The 21,418-nt window shown below is 37.0% G+C and overlaps 1 protein-coding gene across 2 annotated transcripts in view; it reads left to right on the forward strand.

Annotated features, from left to right (window-relative positions):
- Positions 1-20,999, forward strand: part of syn1 (synapsin I) — a 37,214-nt gene extending 16,215 nt beyond the window's left edge. Inside the window, exons 3-13 of one of the 2 annotated variants that reach the window (XM_022670742.2) lie at positions 2,989-3,080; positions 4,418-4,574; positions 4,875-4,964; positions 7,928-7,990; positions 8,129-8,271; positions 9,470-9,544; positions 9,680-9,782; positions 9,898-10,029; positions 11,941-12,022; positions 12,130-12,697; positions 16,385-20,999. In XM_022670742.2, coding sequence (XP_022526463.2) covers positions 2,989-3,080; positions 4,418-4,574; positions 4,875-4,964; positions 7,928-7,990; positions 8,129-8,271; positions 9,470-9,544; positions 9,680-9,782; positions 9,898-10,029; positions 11,941-12,022; positions 12,130-12,697; positions 16,385-16,526 — 1,647 coding nt within the window. In that variant the 3' untranslated portion in view covers positions 16,527-20,999. The remainder of the gene's footprint in view (positions 1-2,988; positions 3,081-4,417; positions 4,575-4,874; positions 4,965-7,927; positions 7,991-8,128; positions 8,272-9,469; positions 9,545-9,679; positions 9,783-9,897; positions 10,030-11,940; positions 12,023-12,129; positions 12,698-16,384) is intronic. The other variant, XM_022670743.2, reaches the window with a different exon arrangement.
- Positions 21,000-21,418: the final 419 nt, after the last annotated feature.

A 21,418-nucleotide genomic window follows, 5' to 3' on the forward strand; every position in this document is an offset into this window, starting at 1 on the left:
TAATAATATAGTTCTGCATACTAGAGTTTAGATTGTCCGAGCCTGAACGCAAGCCTGACTGACCCGATGCCCAAATTTGGGCCGGCGAGAATTCTCACTGCTTTCCTGACGCGCTGTCGGGTTCGGCTGAAGAAAATGGTCTGTGACGTGACATAGCACTTAGTTCAAATCACACTGTGATTTTTGTGCTGATTCAAAAGTTACAGCTCATCCGCGAGTTAAAGCTTCGCATTGGATTAATGGCTGCACGGCTCGCGGGGATTTGGCACTTCTTCTACTGCTTACAGGCTGCATGACGTGCAGTCTCTCAGCCTGCCAGTCAGACTACAGTGTTAGCAGATAAATCGCGTTCGTTTTCCCACAGGACAAATCATTTAAACATGCGGTTTAGCTCTCCTAACCTGATTAAAAAGATCACAAAGTGTCTGTCTGGCTTAAAATAGTTAGATACTGCTATTAAATGAATAAATCAACATTCATTGAAAAGACCAGTGAGAAGTTCTGTATGCTAAATAACAAAGAAGGCAGCAACAAGCTATAAGCTAATAACAACATTTAATAAAAACAGAAACATAGATATGAAATAGGAAAATAACTAACTAAACTAAGCTCAAAATGCTAACAGAAATTTAATCTAACGAATTCTAAAGGGAAAAACGAAATAGTAAACACTCAAAGCAGTAGCTTAAAAACAGAATATAAAGCTTTACCAGCGCTATAAGATGCAACACCTACAGAACAGAAGGAGCAGCGGCAGCGTGACGGTTCCAGTGAAATAATTAAAATGTAAAAATACACAACAGAGTGCCGTACCACATAAGATCGGTCCAAGATCCTCACCAAAAATAGAAAACCATAATAGAAACCCAATACATTTTATTGAAGCCTACTTATATATATATATATATATATATATATATATATATATATATATATATATATATATATATATATATTTGCATGAATAATTGATGAAATTACTGTAGAAATGATAGGGACGATATTTATCATCATATCGCACAGCACTAGTAGTCAGTTAGCGTTAGGTAGCACAGAGCTAGCTGTGTGAGTAGCTGAGTTAGCGGTAGCCTAGCTGAGCTAAAGTGTCCGGTTAGTGTTAGCTAGCACAGAGCTGGCTGTGTGAATAGCTGAGTTAGTGTTAGCCTAGCTGAGCTAAAGTGTCCGGTTAGTGTTAGCTAGCACAGAGCTGACTGTGTGAGTTAGCGTTAGCCTAGCTGAGCTAAAGTGTCCGGTTAGTGTTAGCTAGCACAGAGCTGGCTGTATGAGTAGCTGAGTTAGCGTTAGCCGAGCTAAAGTAGCCGTTAGCGTTAGCTAGCACAGAGCTGGCTGTGTGAGTAGCTGAGTTAGCGTTAGCCAAGCTAAAGTAGCCGTTAGCGTTAGCTAGCACAGAGCTGGCTGTGTGAGTAGCTGAGTTAGCGTTAGCCGAGCTAAAGTAGCCGGTTAGCGTTAGCTAGCACAGAGCTGGCTGTGTGAGTAGCTGAGTTAGCATTAGCTGAGCTGAGCTAAAGTAGCCAATTAGTGTTAGCTAGCACAGAGCTGGCTGTGTGAGTAGCTGAGTTAGTGTTAGCTGAGCTGAGATAAAGTAGCCGGTTATCGTTAGCTAGCACAGAGCTTGCTGTGTGAGTAGCTGAGTAAGCGTTAGTTGAGCTGTGCTAAAGTAACCGGTTAGCGTTAGCTAGCACATAGCTGGCTGTGTGAGTAGCTGAGTTATCGGTAGCCGAGCTGAGCTAAAGTGTCCGGTTAGTGTTGGCTAGCACAGAGCCGGCTGTGTGAGTAGCTGAGTTATCGGTTGCCGAGCTGAGCTAAAGTGTCCGGTTAGTGTTAGCTAGCACAGAGCTGACTGTGTGAGTAGCTGAGTAAGCATTGGCCGAGCTGAGCTAAAGTAGCCGGTTAGCGTTAGCTAGCACATAGCTGGCTGTGTGAGTAGCTGAGTAAGCATTAGCCGAGCTGAGCTAAAGTGTCCGGTTAGTGTTAGCTAGCATAGAGCTGGCTGTGTGAGTAGCTGAGTTAGCCTTAGCAGAGCTGAGCTAAAGTAGCCAATTAGTGTTAGCTAGCACAGAGCTGGCTGTGTGAGTAGCTGAGTTAGCGGTAGCCGAGCTGAGATAAAGTAGCCGGTTATCGTTAGCTAGCACAGAGCTGGCTGTGTGAGTAGCTGAGTTAGCGTTAGCCAAGCTGAGCTAAAGTGTCTAGTTAGTGTAAGCTAGCACAGAGCTGGCTGTGTGAGTAGCTGAGTTAGCGTTAGCCAAGCTGAGCTAAAGTGTCTAGTTAGTGTAAGCTAGCACAGAGCTGGCTGTGTGTGTAGCTGAGTTAGCGTTAGCCGAGCTGAGCTAAAGTAGCCGGTTAGTGTTAGCTAGCACAGAGCTGTGTGAGTAGCTGAGTTAGCGTTAGCTGAGCTCAATCTTAATTGCATTTTAAAAAAAAGTTTTAATAAATAAGGTCCTCTTAAGTGAAGTAAAATATATGGTAGTAAAAAATATTAAATTCACATATTTATTGATATTTAAACAAGAGAAATCAGGCAAAATGCACCGCGCCGCACTGAGCTGCGCGCGCTCTCTCTCTCTCTCTCTCTCTCTCCCGCAGCGCGGAGCTGAATTCAGCGCGAGGCTAGAAATAATTTGAAAATTCAGTTTAGTTAAATAAATTAAGTGAGGACCTGTAAAGTTAATCAAATATTGTCAAATATAAAGGATAGGTTGAGGTTTTGGGGAGCTGTTTCAATTATTTGAAACGGAAACTAACTGAAACTGATATTATTCTGCGCACTGTTAGATAGCTTTTGATTGTGTTTTAAATGAGTTTTTATTTTATATTAATTATTTTTTATTCATTTTCAATATTTTTAGTATTTTATTGATCAATATTTTTTTTTTATTGATGGGCCCCCAAGCTAAATTCGCCTTGAGCCCCCAAATTGCTAAGTCCGCCACTGTTGGTAATCATATATTCTGTGATTCTGTTTTTAAGGCTGACTTCTCTGAGATTAATCTGGTGGCTCATGCAACTGGCAGCTATAGTGTGGACATTGATGCTATTCGTGGTGGCCACAAGATCACAAAGTAGGTGACATTAGTTTGTTGTGCTCTGAAAAAAAATATATATTTGGTGTTAATAAATAAATATTAGTTGGTCATGTGTAGACAACAGAAGTAAACAGACATGAATACAATAAAGTTACCACTTTGCCATTACTATGTACTGCATGTCAGTGTTAAAACTGCTTTCTGGTCTCTGTAATGGTGGGAGAAAGATACCTTGTTTATTTATAAGCTCAAACTTTATTACATTTCTGTAAAAGAAATGTTCAGCTAAAATAAAATCTAATATAATAAAAGTAACACATCAAGTTACATGGGTGTTTTATTGTGTCAATAATAAAACCAAATAGTCTCTGCTGTTCTGGTGTTATATCAACTGAACTACATAACCACATAACTCTAGCTGTAGATTTTATTTTTATTGGCAATGTAGTTTATGTAATTTGATGACTTCTTTATAAAGATAAAAGTTCAAAGGTTTTTAGGAATCACACATAATTTTAAGTACAGGGTTATAAAGTTCTTAGCCTTAAGAATGTTTTAGGAAACACCACCCCATGTCTGTATTTTGCTAATATTATTTTTAAAATACCTCAGTAATCCTTATTGTCAGTAATGACAATAAATAAGTAGAAGAGTACAGGACAGACTATGATTAAATATAACACAAACACAGCACACTCGAATTTTAATGAAAGAATATGTTAAGGATTAAAGGATAGTTTTTGAAACATGTTGGAATAACTTCATTCACCTGACAACTCTTTTGAAACTTAGCTATCCTAAAGGAAGCAATAATTCTTAATTCTAAGCAAGAAAAAAAAACAAATCATTAGAAGAGATATATTTTTGAGTGAGTTGTATTGAGAATACAACACTACATACACCTGCCAGCTGATTCGTTATATGTAATAAATAATTATCAATAATTATGTAATGCTAATACAAAAAATGGAGTTAGCTGTTAGACAGACACTTTTCTTTCTTTTCCGGTGGGTTTAAAAACATTTCTAAACGGTTTCCTTGTACAGATTAATATTAAATAGCAAAAAAAAGGTCAAAAGGTCAAAACCTCAAAAGGTCAAGATCTCAGTTGACCCTCTGATGAAGTGTTTGTAGCCCTAAAAAATCAGGACACAATACCCCTAGGTATGCATGTGCAAAACAGAGGGGTAGGGCTAAGTGGTAGAGCCAAGAGGTTAAATATAATTGGGCATTAGAGTGTGTGACCTTTTTTGTACAGGCTGTGTGTTTTAAAAAGTATATATTTATAAGCTTATTGGTAGTTCAGGCACTTACAGTAAAAAAAAGGGCCATGAGTTTGCTCTGCTGCTGATCTACATTTCCCTGTTTCCCAGATCTTTTAAGCCAGATTTTGTGTTGGTGCGGCAGCATGCTTTCAGCATGGCCAAAAATGGAGATCACAGGAACATCGTGATTGGTCTTCAGTATGCTGGGATTGCCGGTGTCAACTCTCTGCATTCTGTGTACAACTTCTGTGACAAGCCCTGGGTGGTGAGCTATACTGTGCTGTGTCATTTAATTTAGGTGTAATTCAGTTTCTCCTGTAAGCTGGTTTGATTTAATTAGATTTTTAGGTCTATTCCTAATACTATGATGTATACTTAACTTTTTTATTCCAAATGTTATAAAGACCTAGTCATATTAATAATTTGTGGGTGTTTTTAGTTTTTAGATTTTTGTGTTTCTTAAGGCGCATTTTTATATTACTCACAGCGTAATATGTTAGAATTTGTGTGTCTGTGTGTGTGCGTGTGTATATGTGCTATATGTGGTGTTGCATATCTCATGCAGTTTGCTCAGATGTCCAGATTGTACAAGCAACTAGGGCCAGAGGAGTTCCCACTGATCGAGCAGGTTTACTACCCCAATCACAGGGAAATGGTAAGTGGCACCATCTGTCCCTCCTTTTCGATGCTTTCAGTCCTGTAGGATCTGGCACAGCAAATATTATGTAGCACCAGACAAAAAATAGTTATTTGGTAATTTAATATTTGGTATTTAGTATGTTTCAATAAAATTATTAATTTCCTGTTTGCATTTAATTTTTGATGGCTATTATGGACAACAACAAAGTGCACAAGACAGAAACATAAAAAGTTAACAGGAATTAAAGAGATGAAACAAAATATTAATTTCATTAGTATTTAAAAACAGTGCTAAAAAAGTACATTTTGATGTTGAAGCCTTAGAAAGATAATAATTAAAATGAATCAATTGAAAAACATTTTTTATTATAAAAAAATATATATCAATAATATAATAAAAAATTGTTTATAATATTATGCAAATATTTTTTATTTTTTATTTTTTTTTGCATATTTCACTATTTTGTGTAAAACCTTTGCCACCAAATTAACTCAACAGATTTTGCCACCACACAACACGAGAACTACTAAACATATGAAAAGCTGACTGGATTCTAAAACATAAACAGCTGATTAAGATTTTTACCGTCATATCTTTAGAAACATATATATATATACACACACTGGGATATCCATTTACACTGCTCCTTGGATTTCTCAAGAAACATACATTAATAATTGCATGAAGACTTGGTAGTTATGTTGATGGAATTTCATCCACTTGAAAGCATATTACTTTTTTCCTGTGCACATTCTGTTTATTCAGGAATTGATTATTTTACTGTATGTATAATTCAGAGAGACACAGGATTCAGAGCTGTCAGAGATAAATTACCATGCAGACATTATGTAACACTCACAGAAAAAAATAAAATATGACCAAATTAGAGATTTAACTGAAGCATTAAGCACCTGGAAAGTAAATATAAATTATATATGATGAAACCAAATAGAGCAGAAATTTGAAACAATGAAACAGATGTTTAAGAGAATGGCACATTTTTTATATTAATGTGGAGATTATGTAAACAACAATCAGAGAGCTTTATGCAAAAAGTTAAAGACCCTCAGACTAATAAAATGTGACAAAATGGAAGACAAATGACATTTATTTTAAGAAGTACCACACAAAAGGATATGCCCAACTCTTAGCATCTGCATTAGAAAACACATCACAATTTAGATTTACCCTCAATAGGAAGTGTAAAAACTTAATATTTACTACAGAGACAACAGAAGAAGAAGAAAGTTAAGCTATATCAAGATTGAAAACGAATAATATGCCAAATGCCAACAGCTAGCCATCTGAAATGTATACATAATATAAAATATAGTATAACTTTTAGAAAGGTAATAGTACCATTACTTAAGGACTCTTTTAACTGTGTCTCACTTTCCTGGAAACAATAAAAAAAATCTTAAATTGTTCTCCAACAGCCAGAATTAAAATAAATGGCAATCTATACAAAACATTATCTCTTAAAATAGGATGTTGACAAGAATGCCCTCTTAGCCCCAAACTTTTTACTTTACTTGTTGAACCACTAGCACAAGCAATGAGAGAGAATAAAGATATAACAGGCTTGTTGATTAAGAATATAGAATATAAGATATGTCTGTATGCAGATTACATTCTTTTGACATTGACTAAGCCCCATAAGAGTTTACCTAAAATGTTATCTTTGCTCAAACCATTTGGAATATGTTCAGGCTATAAACTAAATTTACAATAAACTCAAATTCTTACTCTAGGTGTGCAAATACCTAAGAACGTATCTGTTATCTATATGCATAACTACATTACACTAACAGCTAAAACTGAAAAAAGACCCAAATCATTGGTCTTTGTTACTAATTAAGTATGTCTAACTGAATGGACATTATGAAAATTAATATTTTATCTAGGCTTTCTCTTTTTCAATCACTGCCTGTTGCCTCTTAAACAGTTCTGCGAGTGGAAAATAATAATCTCATCCTTTAGTGTAAGAAAACTAAAACCAAAAATTAGGTTAAAGACATTACAATTACCTAGGGAACATGGTGGAATGGCCTTACTCTGCTTAGTAAACTATTATAGAGCGGCACAATTATGTTTTCTTGTATGTCAGTAAAATCCAGAACAAGATGCAAAATGGACAGTAAAATATACCCTTCTAAGTATAATCTAAATATAAAGTTCTGTAGTAGGTGACCACCATTTTAATTTAAAGCTGGATTGCATTGTTGCAAATATTTGGTATAAAGAAATGAAAGACACAGAATTTAAAAAAAAATGTACAATGGAAACTTTACACTGAGTAGCATATGACACAGAATAAACACCTTCTAAACTGGGTATTAGATTCAAACATTGGATAAATATGGAAATTACTTCATGCTGTAAAATATCTGCCAAAAACAGTGGAAGAATAGGATATTTATGGACTTATATAAAGTGAACACCAACTGAGTATTCATATTCACGATCAATTTATCTCTACAGCTGGAAAAGGTTTTTCGCAAAATCTATGTTAAATCAAGGTGGGAGAATAAGGCTAATATAAAGTAAACTGAGGATGTCTGACTGCAGGACATTCTCTATTACCTCAAGCTTTCTTTGGCGGGAATTTACTATATTTTAACATTCTTTATGACCCCGAATTTTGAAAAGTTATGGTCCGTACTGAAGAATTTTGTAACGACTCAAGAGTCAGAGGGTCAAAAAAGCAGGACAGAGAACAAAGAAAAAATATGGTGTATATTTACAAAAGCACAAACAAGAAACGCCTGGAGAAGATAACAGGTGAGAATACTAATGCCATGATGCATGACTAGAGCAAGGCTACAGTGGAGACAAGACAGCAAAAAAACAAAACATGGGATGAGTAGTTTGGAAGTGCTACATAAAAAAATAGAAATGAATACAGTCTTTTTTTTGTTATGTGTAACACGTAACCTCAATGATTTAACATCAATGTGCATTATATTTCTGGGTGGCAGATTACAACCCCTGGCTTTCCTGTGGTGGTGAAGATGGGGCACGCCCACTCTGGTATGGGAAAGGTACGTTTACAACATTCAATTACTTTGTGAGAATAATGAGAACAGACTTTGCATGGCAAACACATTAAGTAATTGAAGAATGAAAAACAGCTTAATAGAAAATATATTTAAACTTTATGATATGACATTTCTGCACAGGTTAAAGTGGACAATCAGTATGATTTCCAGGATATTGCCAGTGTTGTGGCCTTGACTAAGACATATGCCACTTCTGAACCCTTCATTGATGCCAAGTATGATGTCCGTATTCAGAAAATTGGTGACAACTACAAAGCCTACATGTAAGTAAATGATTGTTTTTCTATGAAGCATAGTATTTTATGACTGGTATTTACTTTAATTAAACAGTATATAAGATCTGTATTGCCTTAGTAACATCAATTAAAGTGGCATGAAAACAAATTTTGTTGAATTGTAGTCTTTGAACTTGTCTTTGTATTGGCTTTATTGACCACTTTCCTACTAAATGAATTAGAATCAGGCTCTCGGTTGGGGCTTAGAAGATTTTTTTTAGAAATAGAAGCCACCCTAAACTAGAAAGTCCTGATTGTGTCTTGGTACAAAAAAGGTGATAAACAACCCCACGCCCCGACACACACAAAAAGAAGAATAAGAGACAGATCAAACACCTGGATTACTCTCTTGTAAACCCTCTTTTGTAAACCCTCTCTTTTATACCCTCTTGGTGTATCTCTCAATCAGATTATTAGCTTAGCTTAATCACCAGTTCAACAAACATTCCAAGCATAAGGGAAATGATAGGTTCCCTTAAAAATCTCTTTCTTTATCAACCAGTCTTTTAGTGGATCAGTTGATTTGTGTTGTTATAAAATAACTAATGCTGAAGCAGGTAAACTGCAGGTGCCATACATAAACAAACTACACAAAAATACTAGTTTTAAATGCCAGTTTTAAATAGTGTTTTTATTACAGTGAATATCACTACCCTGGCAGGGCCCAACATTGGAAGAGTTTTGATGACTGGATTATAAACTCGCTTTAAAATTTGCATCAATAAGCTAGTCAGTAAATACAATCTGTGCTGAACTAGGGTGATGTTATTTATAGATATGCCAGTTTCCTCAAACCAATGGACCCAGTGTACCCACTTTGGTTGGCCCTCATTACCTCATTACACTTCTCTGATACCTGTAAATAATGGCAATTATCAGTTAACCATTCTAGTGGTTGGACAAGAGTTTTTTACTGAACTGGAACTTTAATTACTTAGCTTTAGCTTTTTCTTGTAAATTATATTTACTAACTAGGTTGTTTATTACTTTTAAAACTACCCTTTTTTATTTTAGTCAATAGCTAGTCTTAAGCTCCATTTTAGTTCATTGTCATATTCAGAAAATGAGGCCAGCTTTAATGTACCTCCAAGTGAAAATAAAGCTTGGTTGACTGATTGGTGCATTGAAATGTTAGCTTGTAGATTAGTGCCTGTGGGCAGCTAAACTGTTTGGTTTGGGTTATCAGGAGGACATCTATCTCTGGAAACTGGAAGACCAACACAGGCTCAGCTATGCTGGAACAGGTAGCCATGTCTGACAGGTGAGTAAATCCTGTTAAGAGAACAGTGGATTACTGCTCTGAAATTTACACTATAATATTGTCTTATATTTCCCAGTACATAAACAGATCCAGTTTTGGTGAAGGGAGTGTATGTGCTGTATGTGATTTCTATAGGTATCGTAAGTGGGTGGACTGGTGCTCTGACGTTTTTGGTGGTTTGGATATGTGTGCTGTTGAGGCGTTACATGGTAAAGATGGGCAAGATTACATCATTGAGGTGAGGATTTATCATCGAGAGTGAAGTACACCTCACTGAGCTGTAGCTTTTGTTGTATTAGTAACAACTGTACATGCGTATGTGTGTGTTTGTGGTTTGTGGGTTTATGTGGCAGGTGGTGGGATGTTCTATGCCACTGATTGGAGATCAGCAAGATGAGGATCGTTCTCTGATAGCAGATCTGGTTGTTTCCAAAATGAACCAAACGGTGCCACGCACTTCAGCTGCTTCTCCAGTCTGCTCTCAGGTTAACAAACATCACACACCCACCCAAGAATTTATTTTATATTTATACAGTCATTAATACAAAAATGATAAAACATGAATATCTTTTTTTGAAACACTAAGAAAATGTCTTTTTTCTTAAGAAAAAAAGTTAGCATATCCCATATCCCATATATATGGCCTTTTCAGGTTGCACAGGTAATCTGGCTCACAAAAATGTTTCAGAGCACAGTCTCAAAAGTATAGAGGAGATGCCGTTACACAAGGAGAGCAAGGCTGAACAGTAAAGGACTTCAACTCAGCAGCAGGACCACTATCTGCTCCTTTGCGGAGGAACAGGAGGAACACTGTAGAGCTCAAGTCAAGTCAAGAGGCTTTTATTGTCATTACATCTGACAGCTCGACTGCTATTCTCCAGAAAACGCCAGAATTGGCAGGCTGGCACTTTGTTCTCAGATTCCCCTTGTGCACATGTGGGAAAAGTGAGTCGCTGTGGTGACACCGTAGTAAACGTTATATGGCCTGCAGCATCATCCAACATGACCGGTTAGGTAGTGGGTCAGTGATGTCTGGGTAGGGATATAGGGTTATATAGGGTAGGGTTCTTTTTATTAAATTTCCCAAAATGTAATTAGTTTCAATGTTTTACTTAGATCTTCGGTATAAATTTAAGTCCAGCCCTCCATGGGTTGATGATTTTGGTTACACTAACTGTTGTCAATTTATTGTCAACGAATTATACAATTTTTTTATCAGCTTTAATTGTTTTGAGCATTGTATACAGCACATTTGACAATGAATGCTATCACAAAGAAGCTTGTTAGAGTTTTGGGTCTGAGCCTGTTTTGAGTAAGCCAGATGTGACAGGCAAGAAAAATTACCCTGTTCCCTGTTCCATACTGTACAAACCTTTCCTGATTTTGGGTTGACATCATGTTTTTAATTAAATTAAGAAGCTTTTTTTTGGCATAGAGTGAGTTCTGCACCATTCGTAAAAAGACTTATTTTCACTGGTATACCAGCCTGTGTTCTATGACCAATCTGCTAAAAAGAAAGGCAGAGAATAATAAAAAGGAACATTAATCATCACATCACTCAACCATGCTCTCTCTAAATGAGGCTTTTATGACACCATCCTTGGCACATGGAGTTAGCTGAAGGTGTCCTCTTCATCATCACCGGCCAGCTGTGCTTCTCCCCCTCTGCCATGTTTTTGTGACTTTGGTTGTCCAAAGTTCAACAAGCCGGGTTGGTGTTTCACCTGGAACAAGAAACCCTGGAGATAAAAGAATAAACTATCCTAACTCCCTGGAGAAAAGAGTAGTACTTTTCCCCAAAGACAAATGATATCGGTAACTGTAACAAACAGAAGGCACTGGGCTGGCCTGAGCAGGATGTTGTTCCAGGTCAGGAAAGGGGAGGAGCCCTGAACGTCTCACTCATCAGGATTTTTCAGGCCCTTTTATAGGGAGTGCCCCTGGTGGCCAATTATGGTCCTGCACCTAAAAACCTAAACAGCACTGGCAGGTACAAAAAAAAAAACAAAAAAAAAAACGGCCAGGGGTCGTATAAAATAATATGTCCTCAGTGTAAAGAGAATTACTGTGATCGCCACCTTAATACTCTTCACCGTTTAAAGAGAGTGGGTTGTTTACATGTATTAACATAACAGAAATATTTTATTAAGAAAAAGAAAAATCTCTGTAACTTATAAAGAGGCTATATTTTTATATAGAAATATCTTTAAATGAAGGCTAATGTGTTGGATGGCAGATGATTTGATGTGTTTGCTCAACTTCATTTTATTTATCTATATACATCTATGTCCGAATTTCAGCCCTTCTACAAATTCCAAACACTGGATGGTAAAGCATTTACCACATGCTAATGCTCCCTCTGCTCTTTTCTGTGTTGCTCACTGTTGCCTTGTTAGGCTTCACCACAAAAAGCTGTTTCACCGCAACCTATCACTGAACCCAGAGTTCCACAAGCTCAACAGCGCCTTCCTCCACAAGGTAGGAACTGCAACTAAACATCGCCAAAGCAGACAGCTGAGATATCACCTTGGGAAACTTTTATGGAATTTTCCTGATGTTTTTTTTTTTTTTTTTTACTTTGTCAGGAGGCCCACAGCAGGCACCGGTTGGAACTCCAGCTCGCCAAGGACAGCCCACTCCACAGGCCAAGACTGTTACTAGCTCTAATGCACAAAACCCCCCAGCCCAGCAACCCAAGCCACCCAATACTGCTCAGCAACGCCCACCAGGCCAGGGAGGCTCAGGACAGCAGAGGTCTTCTACATCCCAGGGACCTCCCCAGCGTGGCCCTGGTGGGTCTCCTCAAAGCCAGAAGTCCCAACAAGGTCCCATCCAACAGAGGCCCCAGCCTGGGGGGCAGGGGCCAAAACAAGCAGGTGCTCAGACCCAGCAAAAGCCTCCACAACCAAGGCAGTCTCAGCCAGTAAGACAGCCCACCCAGGGAGGGCCTCAGCAAGGCCAGCAGCAGAGAGGCCCTCAGCAACAGCAGCAGGAGCATGGAGTGAACAAACCTCCCACCACCCAGCAGCCACGACCTGTGGTACAGGGACAAGGGGGACCTGGAGGTGTTCGTCCCCCACTCCAGCAAAAACCACAGCCTCCACAGAAGCCCAGTCCTGATCACCCAGCCCTGAGTGGATCCTCACCGCTCAAGTGAGAATTTCTTTATAATCTATATAATTCTGCTCTACGTGCTATCCCAAAGCACAGTCTGTTAAATGCATGAATGTCATCTGATGAAAAGGAACACAATCACTGCACAATCATTTGTAGGTGGATATACAGTATATTATAGTGTATATCTTATATGCACTTACTGAGTAGTTTATTAGGAAGGCCTTTACACCTACTCTATTCTTAAATGATCTCATTATGCTAATCAAGTGGCAGCCGTGCAGTGTATGAAATCATGTAGATATGGGCTTGAAGCTTTAGATAATGTTTACATTAACCAGCAGAATGGCCCTGCATGTCCCTTCTTGACCACAGTTTATATTCTAATAGCTACTTCAACATGATACTGCACCATGTCACAAAAGAAACACTGTCTCAAACTGACAAGGAGTTTTCATCATGGCCTTTAGAGTCACTGGATCTTGGCATGTAGTAGAACGGTGGATTTGCAGCAGGAAAGTAAACCTTAAAATGCTGCTGGAATTTTGAAATAAAATCATTATGACATGGACCAGAATCTCAAAGGAATTGTGGAGTCCATGCCATTAAGAGTAGAAGCTGTTATGTGAGCAATAGAGGGCCTGCTTAGTATTAATATTGCCTTCCTAATGAATTACTCGGTAAACAGTTGTATAGAAATACAGTGATACAGAAACTTAGGACACCCCATCAAATATATCGCTCTTCATTAAGATATACAACACAAATTCCAAAAAAAGATGGGACGCTGTGTAAATAAAATAACATAAATGCAATGATTTGCAATCTCATGCTGTATGTCTCATATTTTATTCACAGTAGAACATATAAGACATATTAGATACGGGAAGTGAGACATTTCATGAAAAGCATAAACTTATTTAGAACTTGGTGCAACAGTACATCTAAAAAAAAGTTGGAACAGGGCAAAAAAGGTTAGTAACAAAAATGTTACTAAAAGAAACAGCTGCAATAGAAGCATTTTGCAAGTCTCTAACATTAACAAATGTTATATTATGAGTGATCTACTCAACTACTACTTCAACTAACCAAACAAAAACTTTAAAGGTTAAATAAGACTTAAATAAGCTCATCCAAAATCCTCTACATGGTTCTAATTGTTTGCAGCTGGTGTACAAATGTAGGCATTTAATGTAGTGAAAAAGGTACAGGTCTTAAAGGAGATCTTTGGTGTAAAATTGACTTTGGGTGTAGTAAAACATGATAAAGAGTACTAACCTTTGTTTAGTAGCCCACCTCCAGCAATTTTGTGCAGTTTGTCCAAACAGGCTAGAATGGGTTTTAATGGGGCATGTTTTGCCCCTGCAGATAAATCGCTTTTTACATCGTTATCCAGGCTCAAAGTAGCTCCACACTTCATTGGTAGAATCCGGAGAGCCCTGACATTTAAAACAAGACATTAAGAACTTTAAAAATGCACGAGAAGTTTTTTTAAAACCTCTGTTAACATCCCATAGCGTAACCTACATCTCATCTTAGTAAAGTAAAGAACACGTAATGTTGATGGAAGCGCATGCTGTATACATGTGAAGATAACGTGACCGGGATGTGTGCTGTTCATCACTCGTGCTGATCATGACTTTACTTTAAGATGGTGGTGCCCGGAGATTAGGCTACACTACGGGTTGTAAACTGTGATGTTTAATAATCTTCTCATGCACTTTTAACGTTTTTAATGCCTCGTTTCAAATGTCAGGGCTCTCCGGATTCTACCAATGAGGTGTAGTGCAACTTTTGCAGCTTTTAAATAAACAGTTTAAAAAGCGATTTATGGGGCGCCGAGTGGTCCAGGGGTCTAAAGCTCTGCCACTATGAGCAGGAGGTCGCAAGTTCGAACTCCCGATCATGCAGCTTTGCCATCAAGCTGCCGGCGTCAAAGGGAGCAAGATTGGCCCTGCTCCCTCTGGGTGGGTAGATGGCACTCTCTCTCCCCACATCACTCCTACGGTGATGTCCGCAGCACAGGGCGTCTGTAAGCTGATGTATCGGAGCCGAGTTGCTGTGCTTTCCTCCGAGTGCGCTGGCTGCTCGGAAATGCTGCATCAGCAACAGCTCGAAAAGAAGCGGTGGCTGACTTCACATGTATTGGAGGAAGCATGTGTTAGTCATCACCCTCCTGGTGTGTTGGGGCATCACTAGTGATAGGGGGAGTCCTAATGAGTGGGTTGGGTAATTGGCCGTGTAAATTGGGGAGAAAATGGGAAAAATTAGAAAAAAAAAAAAAGCGATTTATCTGCAGGAGCAAATCATACCCCATTAAAACTCATTCTAGCCTATTTGGACAAACTGCACAAAATTACTGGATCTCAGAATGCTGCAGGAAAATGACTACACCCAAAGTCAATTTCACACTGGAGCTCTCCTTTAAATTTACTGGTGCTAACATTTTCAACATTACTATAATGTTCTATAACTGTTTTCTTATTTACTTATAGTAAAGTTGTCATGGGGTGTCCTAGTTTTTTCACACTGTTGTGTATGTTGGTGCTTTGCATGATGAAACATTTACATTTAACATTTAAGAAACTGCATTTTCTAAATGCAATTCTACACCCTATTTACTCTGTATTGTCTAAAGTGAAAAGCATCATGTTATATATACTGTTATTCCTCAATGAAGTGCCAAGGACTTAGATTGGTAATTGATACACAAATGATTGCAGCAATCATCTGTGATATAATGCATTTTTGGATGCATGATGGAATAATGATGGAATAAAAGATGAAAAAGTGCACATATTTACATTAGTGCTGGGCGGTATGAGCAAATATTTATATCACTCTTGTGGGGGGGTTCATGGTATTTCACATATATTAATATATATATATATATATATATATATATATATATATATATATTAATATATATATATATATATATATATATATATATATATATATATATATATATATATATATATATATATATATAGTTGTGCTTTTGTACTGTTTATAAGACCCAAATTGTTTACATTTACACCATTTGTTAATATGCAGGAAATAGGTGTACTGTTGCTTTAAGAGAGACGGCACTGGTGCTCTGCCTGGACGTGTTTTAGGCAGTGCTGAGTGAGCTGCGTTTTTGGATGCTAGTAGCAACACAGTTTTCTTACTTGGTTCTTTCTTGGTTTAAAAGTTTTAGTTTTTGTTTGTCCAGTTTTTTTGGGAAGACGCAGGAGTAAAGAAGTTGCTTCAGCCACTACTCAGCTTACACAATGTTCCTTTGGTCACATTATTTTCAGCGGCACAATCATTTTTGTGCAGGCCTGTTTAGTGAGTTTACTTTTTAAAATAATTGTGTTAAACCACGGTTTTAATTATTTGTCATTTTGTTTGATTCAAATTATTTCTGTGATCATTGTGGGTTTTTCTTTCTTTAACTGAGGCATACCAGCAATTTTGTCCAGGTGTGTAGATGAAAAATACTTAAAACAGGTATACCGCCCAGTGCTAATTTACATATGGATATTTAATTCTCCATGAGTTTAAAGGCTTGGTGTAAGCGCTGCACTTGGTGTAAGTGCACTGAAGTGAAAACATCATATGAGAATGAATTCATCTCTGTTTTCCTTCTTCCACACCTCTATACAGCCATCTCCATGGATTTGCTGCATGACTTTAATAGCCTCTTCCTTTCCTCTATTGGCATTCTTCTTCTCTCTGTAGCAAATCCCAGTCTCTTACCAATACCTTCAACATTCCAGAAACGCAAGCGGCCCCACGCCCAGGTCTTAGTCAGGACGAGGAGAAGGCTGAGACCATCCGCAACCTCCGAAAATCCTTTGCCAGCCTCTTTTCTGTGGAATAGACACACACTACTAAACGCAAACCAACAATGTACACCATCTCAACACCATCATTCTGAGGAGACAGGTTAGGAAAGAGGATGGCAGTCATATAGATTCCCTATATTTACATACTTAGCGATACACATAATACCTGATCACTTGAGGCACAAATACATGATAAGCATAGGACCAATGACATCAACCACCTGTACATCCATTTTAAAATATAAATGCAAATGTCACTGCCTACTAGGTCACAATGTCATAAAAATTATTTTGCCGGCTTTTTTTATGTGGAATAGACACACACTAGTAAACGCAAATCAACACCATCTCAACCCCATCATTTTGAGGATGGTCATATAGATTATCTTCACATTCATAATAAATGCTTGTATTAACAACAATATACACACAATACCTGAGCACTGATGCACACACAGTGATACACGATCAGTATAGGACCAATGACGACACACTATAATGCATCCCCCTGCATGGGCAACCTGTACATCTAGTAATATATCAACACAATGGTCACTGCCACAACAGTCACTAGGTCACATAATCACAATGAACAAAAAAAAATATATATATATATATATATATATATATATTGCAGTAGGACTTTTAGCTAATTCATTAAACCTGTGTCTTAAAAATATTCCCAGTTCTACTGATCCCATAAACACACACACACACTCACACAAATACACATAAATTCACATGCACGTTTAGACTGTATGTACCAATCCACATTGTTTGTTTGTTGTAATTTAAGACTATCTTCAATATCTTCTGATTCTGATGCTGCTTGAATGCTCGAACGGCTCAAAATTATTGGCAAATGCCTATGTGCCACAGTATGCACTTGCCAGGAATTTGAGCAGGTAATCCTGACACTGCTAGACACCTCTAATTGTTGTTACAAGCATTGTCGCAATTTATTTATATATCTACATCACATATATGTGACCCAAAGATACGTTGTTGAACCATTGTCATTTACAAATTGGGGTCCCTGCACCATAATGTTAGATAATGTTAGAAAAAATATTTACGCTGAAGGGTCAGGCTATATCAAGTGTCAATCAAAGCTTGCAGCTGTTAGTACTCGTCACTAGTTATGTAGTTGAAACTGCATGTCAATCAAGAAAGAAGTAGTCACATGAAGCCGCCCGTCATGATTGTGCTTTTGTAATTTTTGTGTCGTTCTGCAAAAGTTGCTGTGGTAAAAAATGTTGATAATTGTTTTTCAGGGCCAGGCTGGCCCAATATTGAAATATCAGTAATCAGTACACTAACTTTAGCCCTGAATGTGGTTGACTTCCCTTGCGGGAGTGTAGAAAATTTTCTTCCAAGTACACACATCTCAGGGAGGTCCTGAAGAGTAACACATTAAGAAAGTGTCTAATAAAGTGTCAGTCTTCCAGTCCAGGGGTTCAGAAGTCACTGACTGCCCTGACGTTGAAAGGTAACACGTGTATATTTATTTGGAGGAAGTGTAGAATGTGGATAATGTGTCTGTTTGCACATGAACACTGTAATACTTGAGAAAACTTGATATGGATAAAAAACTCAGGATGGAGTTAACTCCCATCTACAATATGTGTCTCAGCATCACGTGGGATGTAACGCGTGACAGCCATTAAGAAGTGCTTGGGACTAGATTCTGAGACTAGAGTGTGTCCATGTTCTTGTCTTTCTAATGGGACCCACATTGGGGCTGCGCTCCAAAGAATGCAATGGCCAAGGACACTATTAGTCTCGACCACCTTTGCCAATTAGAACTGAGATGTATAAAATATGCTGGATATAAATTACTGTTAGTATGGCCCAAATTACCCCTAGGGTCTGACCAGGACCCTTAATGTTCTTTTCCCCTGTTCCAGTAGTTCCATAGATCCTGTAACTGATATCGGTGTCTTCCATAAAAGAGAACATTCCAATACATTTATAAGTGGCACCCTCGGGTGAGGCCAAAAAACGAGCCCCAGCTTATCTTGACCCTTATATTTTTCCTGCTTCTTGCACCAGGTTGTTGTGTAGCCATGCTGACCCTTTGTGCCAATGGTACAATAGTGTAAATGTTGTAACGTCGTAACCTCAGTGGTGTTGTACAGACAGTGAAATGCAGTTTTTCCATTTTTGTTCATTGTGAATGGCTATGAATATTTGAATGTTTTTGTCTGGTTATGACAATTTTATTTAGTTTTATAAGGCATTTGTTAATTGTATTTCTATTTTTTTTGTGAAAGTTTTATTGATTTTTTTGTATAATTTAATACTCTGCCTTAATTGTGCAGTTTTCTAGTGGATGTGCTTGGAATAGCATTGTGAATACCACCACAGTTCCCTCCATGTGGTAATATAAAACCATGTAATTGTGGTTTGAGTTCCTGCCCACCTGATCAAGCACGCAACACTGCATCAGTTCTATTGGGCAAGGTTCTTAACACTACATTTGCAAAAGACTATTTAAATATGTGTAAGTTTCTCTGGATAAGAGCATCTATCAGCTAAATTGCTGTAAATGTTCTGCCAGCAGTTTATGGTTGTCATTAAAATATAATATAATAAGATATAATGTAATATAGTATAATGTAATCGTACACTGATGCAGTCTCGTGATGATGAATTGCGCTGATGTGTCTGAGATCCTTTTTTATCATTTACAGATGGGCATGTTTAAAGATGGATTTAACAGATATTTAATAGGGAAATGTAATTATAAGGATTCTTTAGATTTATAATTTATACTTATTATTTATAAATTCACCTACAGCCCATATTAAATTATGGCAATGTCTGTTTTTAAAGTATATTTGAGTTGATAAATTATATGATATGTATTAGAGAAAGATTTATGCTATGCTGGATGTTGGGATTTTTGTGAAATGAATTGTCTTTTGATGAACTTATATATATATGTTTTTTTTAGTATATATAGGTTTAACAAAGTATTCATCACCTTGCATGTTTTCCCTTTTTATGGTCAAATTAAATTATTGGCTTTTTGAGAAGAATTTACACAAGGAAGTACTTTTTAAAGTCAAACAGTATAATCAAAAAAGTTAAAATATATTTCTATAAAGCAATATTAATTAAATAAAGGTATAATAGTATAACGTATAATGTACACTGTGTAACAATATATTGTTCAAGATTTACTCTTAATGAACACATTTCTACACATATAGAGGAACAACGCTAACCTTTACTTTAAACAACTTTTGGTACATTCTATACGGTTTCACATTTTTTTTCCTTTTTCTGCAATGCTGCCTGGTCAAATTTAATAATTCTGAATTGGTTAAATAACAATACATTTGTAAAACAGTATATTCTCTTAAAGTTTTGAAGATACTAATAATTGAATGATTATTATGTTTTAATTCATGTCAATTATTCTTTCAGCTAGCTTCATAAAAATATCACGCTATTTAAATCCAAGAATGACCTGCCCATCCTGTCATCTTGGGATAACCCCACCCCTTAAAAAGAAGTAACATCACAACAAGACACTTAAGTCACTTAATATTTATCTTATCAATGATACTCAGCTGAGGTAGATTTCAATATGTCTACCCTGTTGCAGTAAAATGTAATGTATAAAGTAATTAAAGTAATTTTGAAAATAAGATCATTTATAAATATGTATTTTTAAGTTATGAGGACCAAAGGCACAGTATTCTGGTAATAACCCTTACTAGTGAATGTGTCTCCAGTGATTGTGATATAAAGACTGGACGGCCTAGTTAGACTACCATATAAACCATATTTGTACTGGCCTCCACCTTTAACCCATCCATGCAGTAAACACACACATACACACACTAGTGAGTACACTTAGAACACACACACAGTAACTACTGTGAGAACTCATGCCCGGAGTGGTGGGCAGCGATTGCTGTGGCGTCCGAGAAGCAGTGAAGCTTCAAGCTGTGGGGATCCAGGAAGGCACTTTTAGGTAGAGGTTACTTAAAATGCATGTTTATATAAGGAAATCCTGCAGGACAATCTGATTTAAGAGAAATATTGATTTATTTCTCAAAGAGTACAGAGTGTACAATGTGAATGTGAATGTTCTAGAGTGGAAAAGTCAAAGCCCAGACCTCACTTCAATAGAGACTGTGTGATTTAGACTCTCCGCAACCAATTCCCAAACAGAATTAGAACAGAGGAATGAAGTAAAAATTTAAAAGGTTCAGATGTGATATCCGCACAGACCAAAGGTTTATTTACTAACTACTGTTTGCACTTTGCCATGAAAGTTTTATTCTTAAACTTTATTTCTAAAAGCAATGAAAAGGGAAAACATCCAAGAGGCTGAATACTTTATATATATGGTTGAATCTGATTAAAATGAAAAATAAGATTAAACATTGTACTATGCACAGATGAGCAACTTTGATGTTGTCATTGTAGCTTTGTGTGTCATGACCATGCTAAAATGTGCACATATTCAATAAACATACAAGTCTAAAGAGTGATCCGATTGTCTATAGGTTATTATAAGATATCTGTTTGTAATGTGTGTGGGTTGCAGACTGCTGCCAACGCTTATTTTAAACAATTACTTATAAAACCTGCCAAAACATTTCTTTAGGTGTTTATAGCTGTGTTTAAGAGGTTAATGACTGGAGCTTAAAATGGTAATAACTGTAGTTCAAGAGGTTTATAACCGGAGCTTAAAAGCTTTATAATTGGAGTTTAAAAGGTTTATAACTCCAGCTTGAAATGTTTTTTGAATTGAGTTTAAGGGTTTTATGAGTTTAGTTTAAAAGGTTTTTAAATAGGGTTTAAGAGGTTCATAACTGGATCTTAAAATGTTTATAACTGGAGTCTAAAAGGTTTTTGAATTGAGTTTAAGGGTTTTATGATTGCGATTTAAAAGCTTTATAACTGGAGC

This window comes from Astyanax mexicanus, chromosome 12, assembly GCF_023375975.1.
Source record: "Astyanax mexicanus isolate ESR-SI-001 chromosome 12, AstMex3_surface, whole genome shotgun sequence".
In the NCBI taxonomy this organism is placed as follows: domain Eukaryota; kingdom Metazoa; phylum Chordata; class Actinopteri; order Characiformes; family Acestrorhamphidae; genus Astyanax; species Astyanax mexicanus.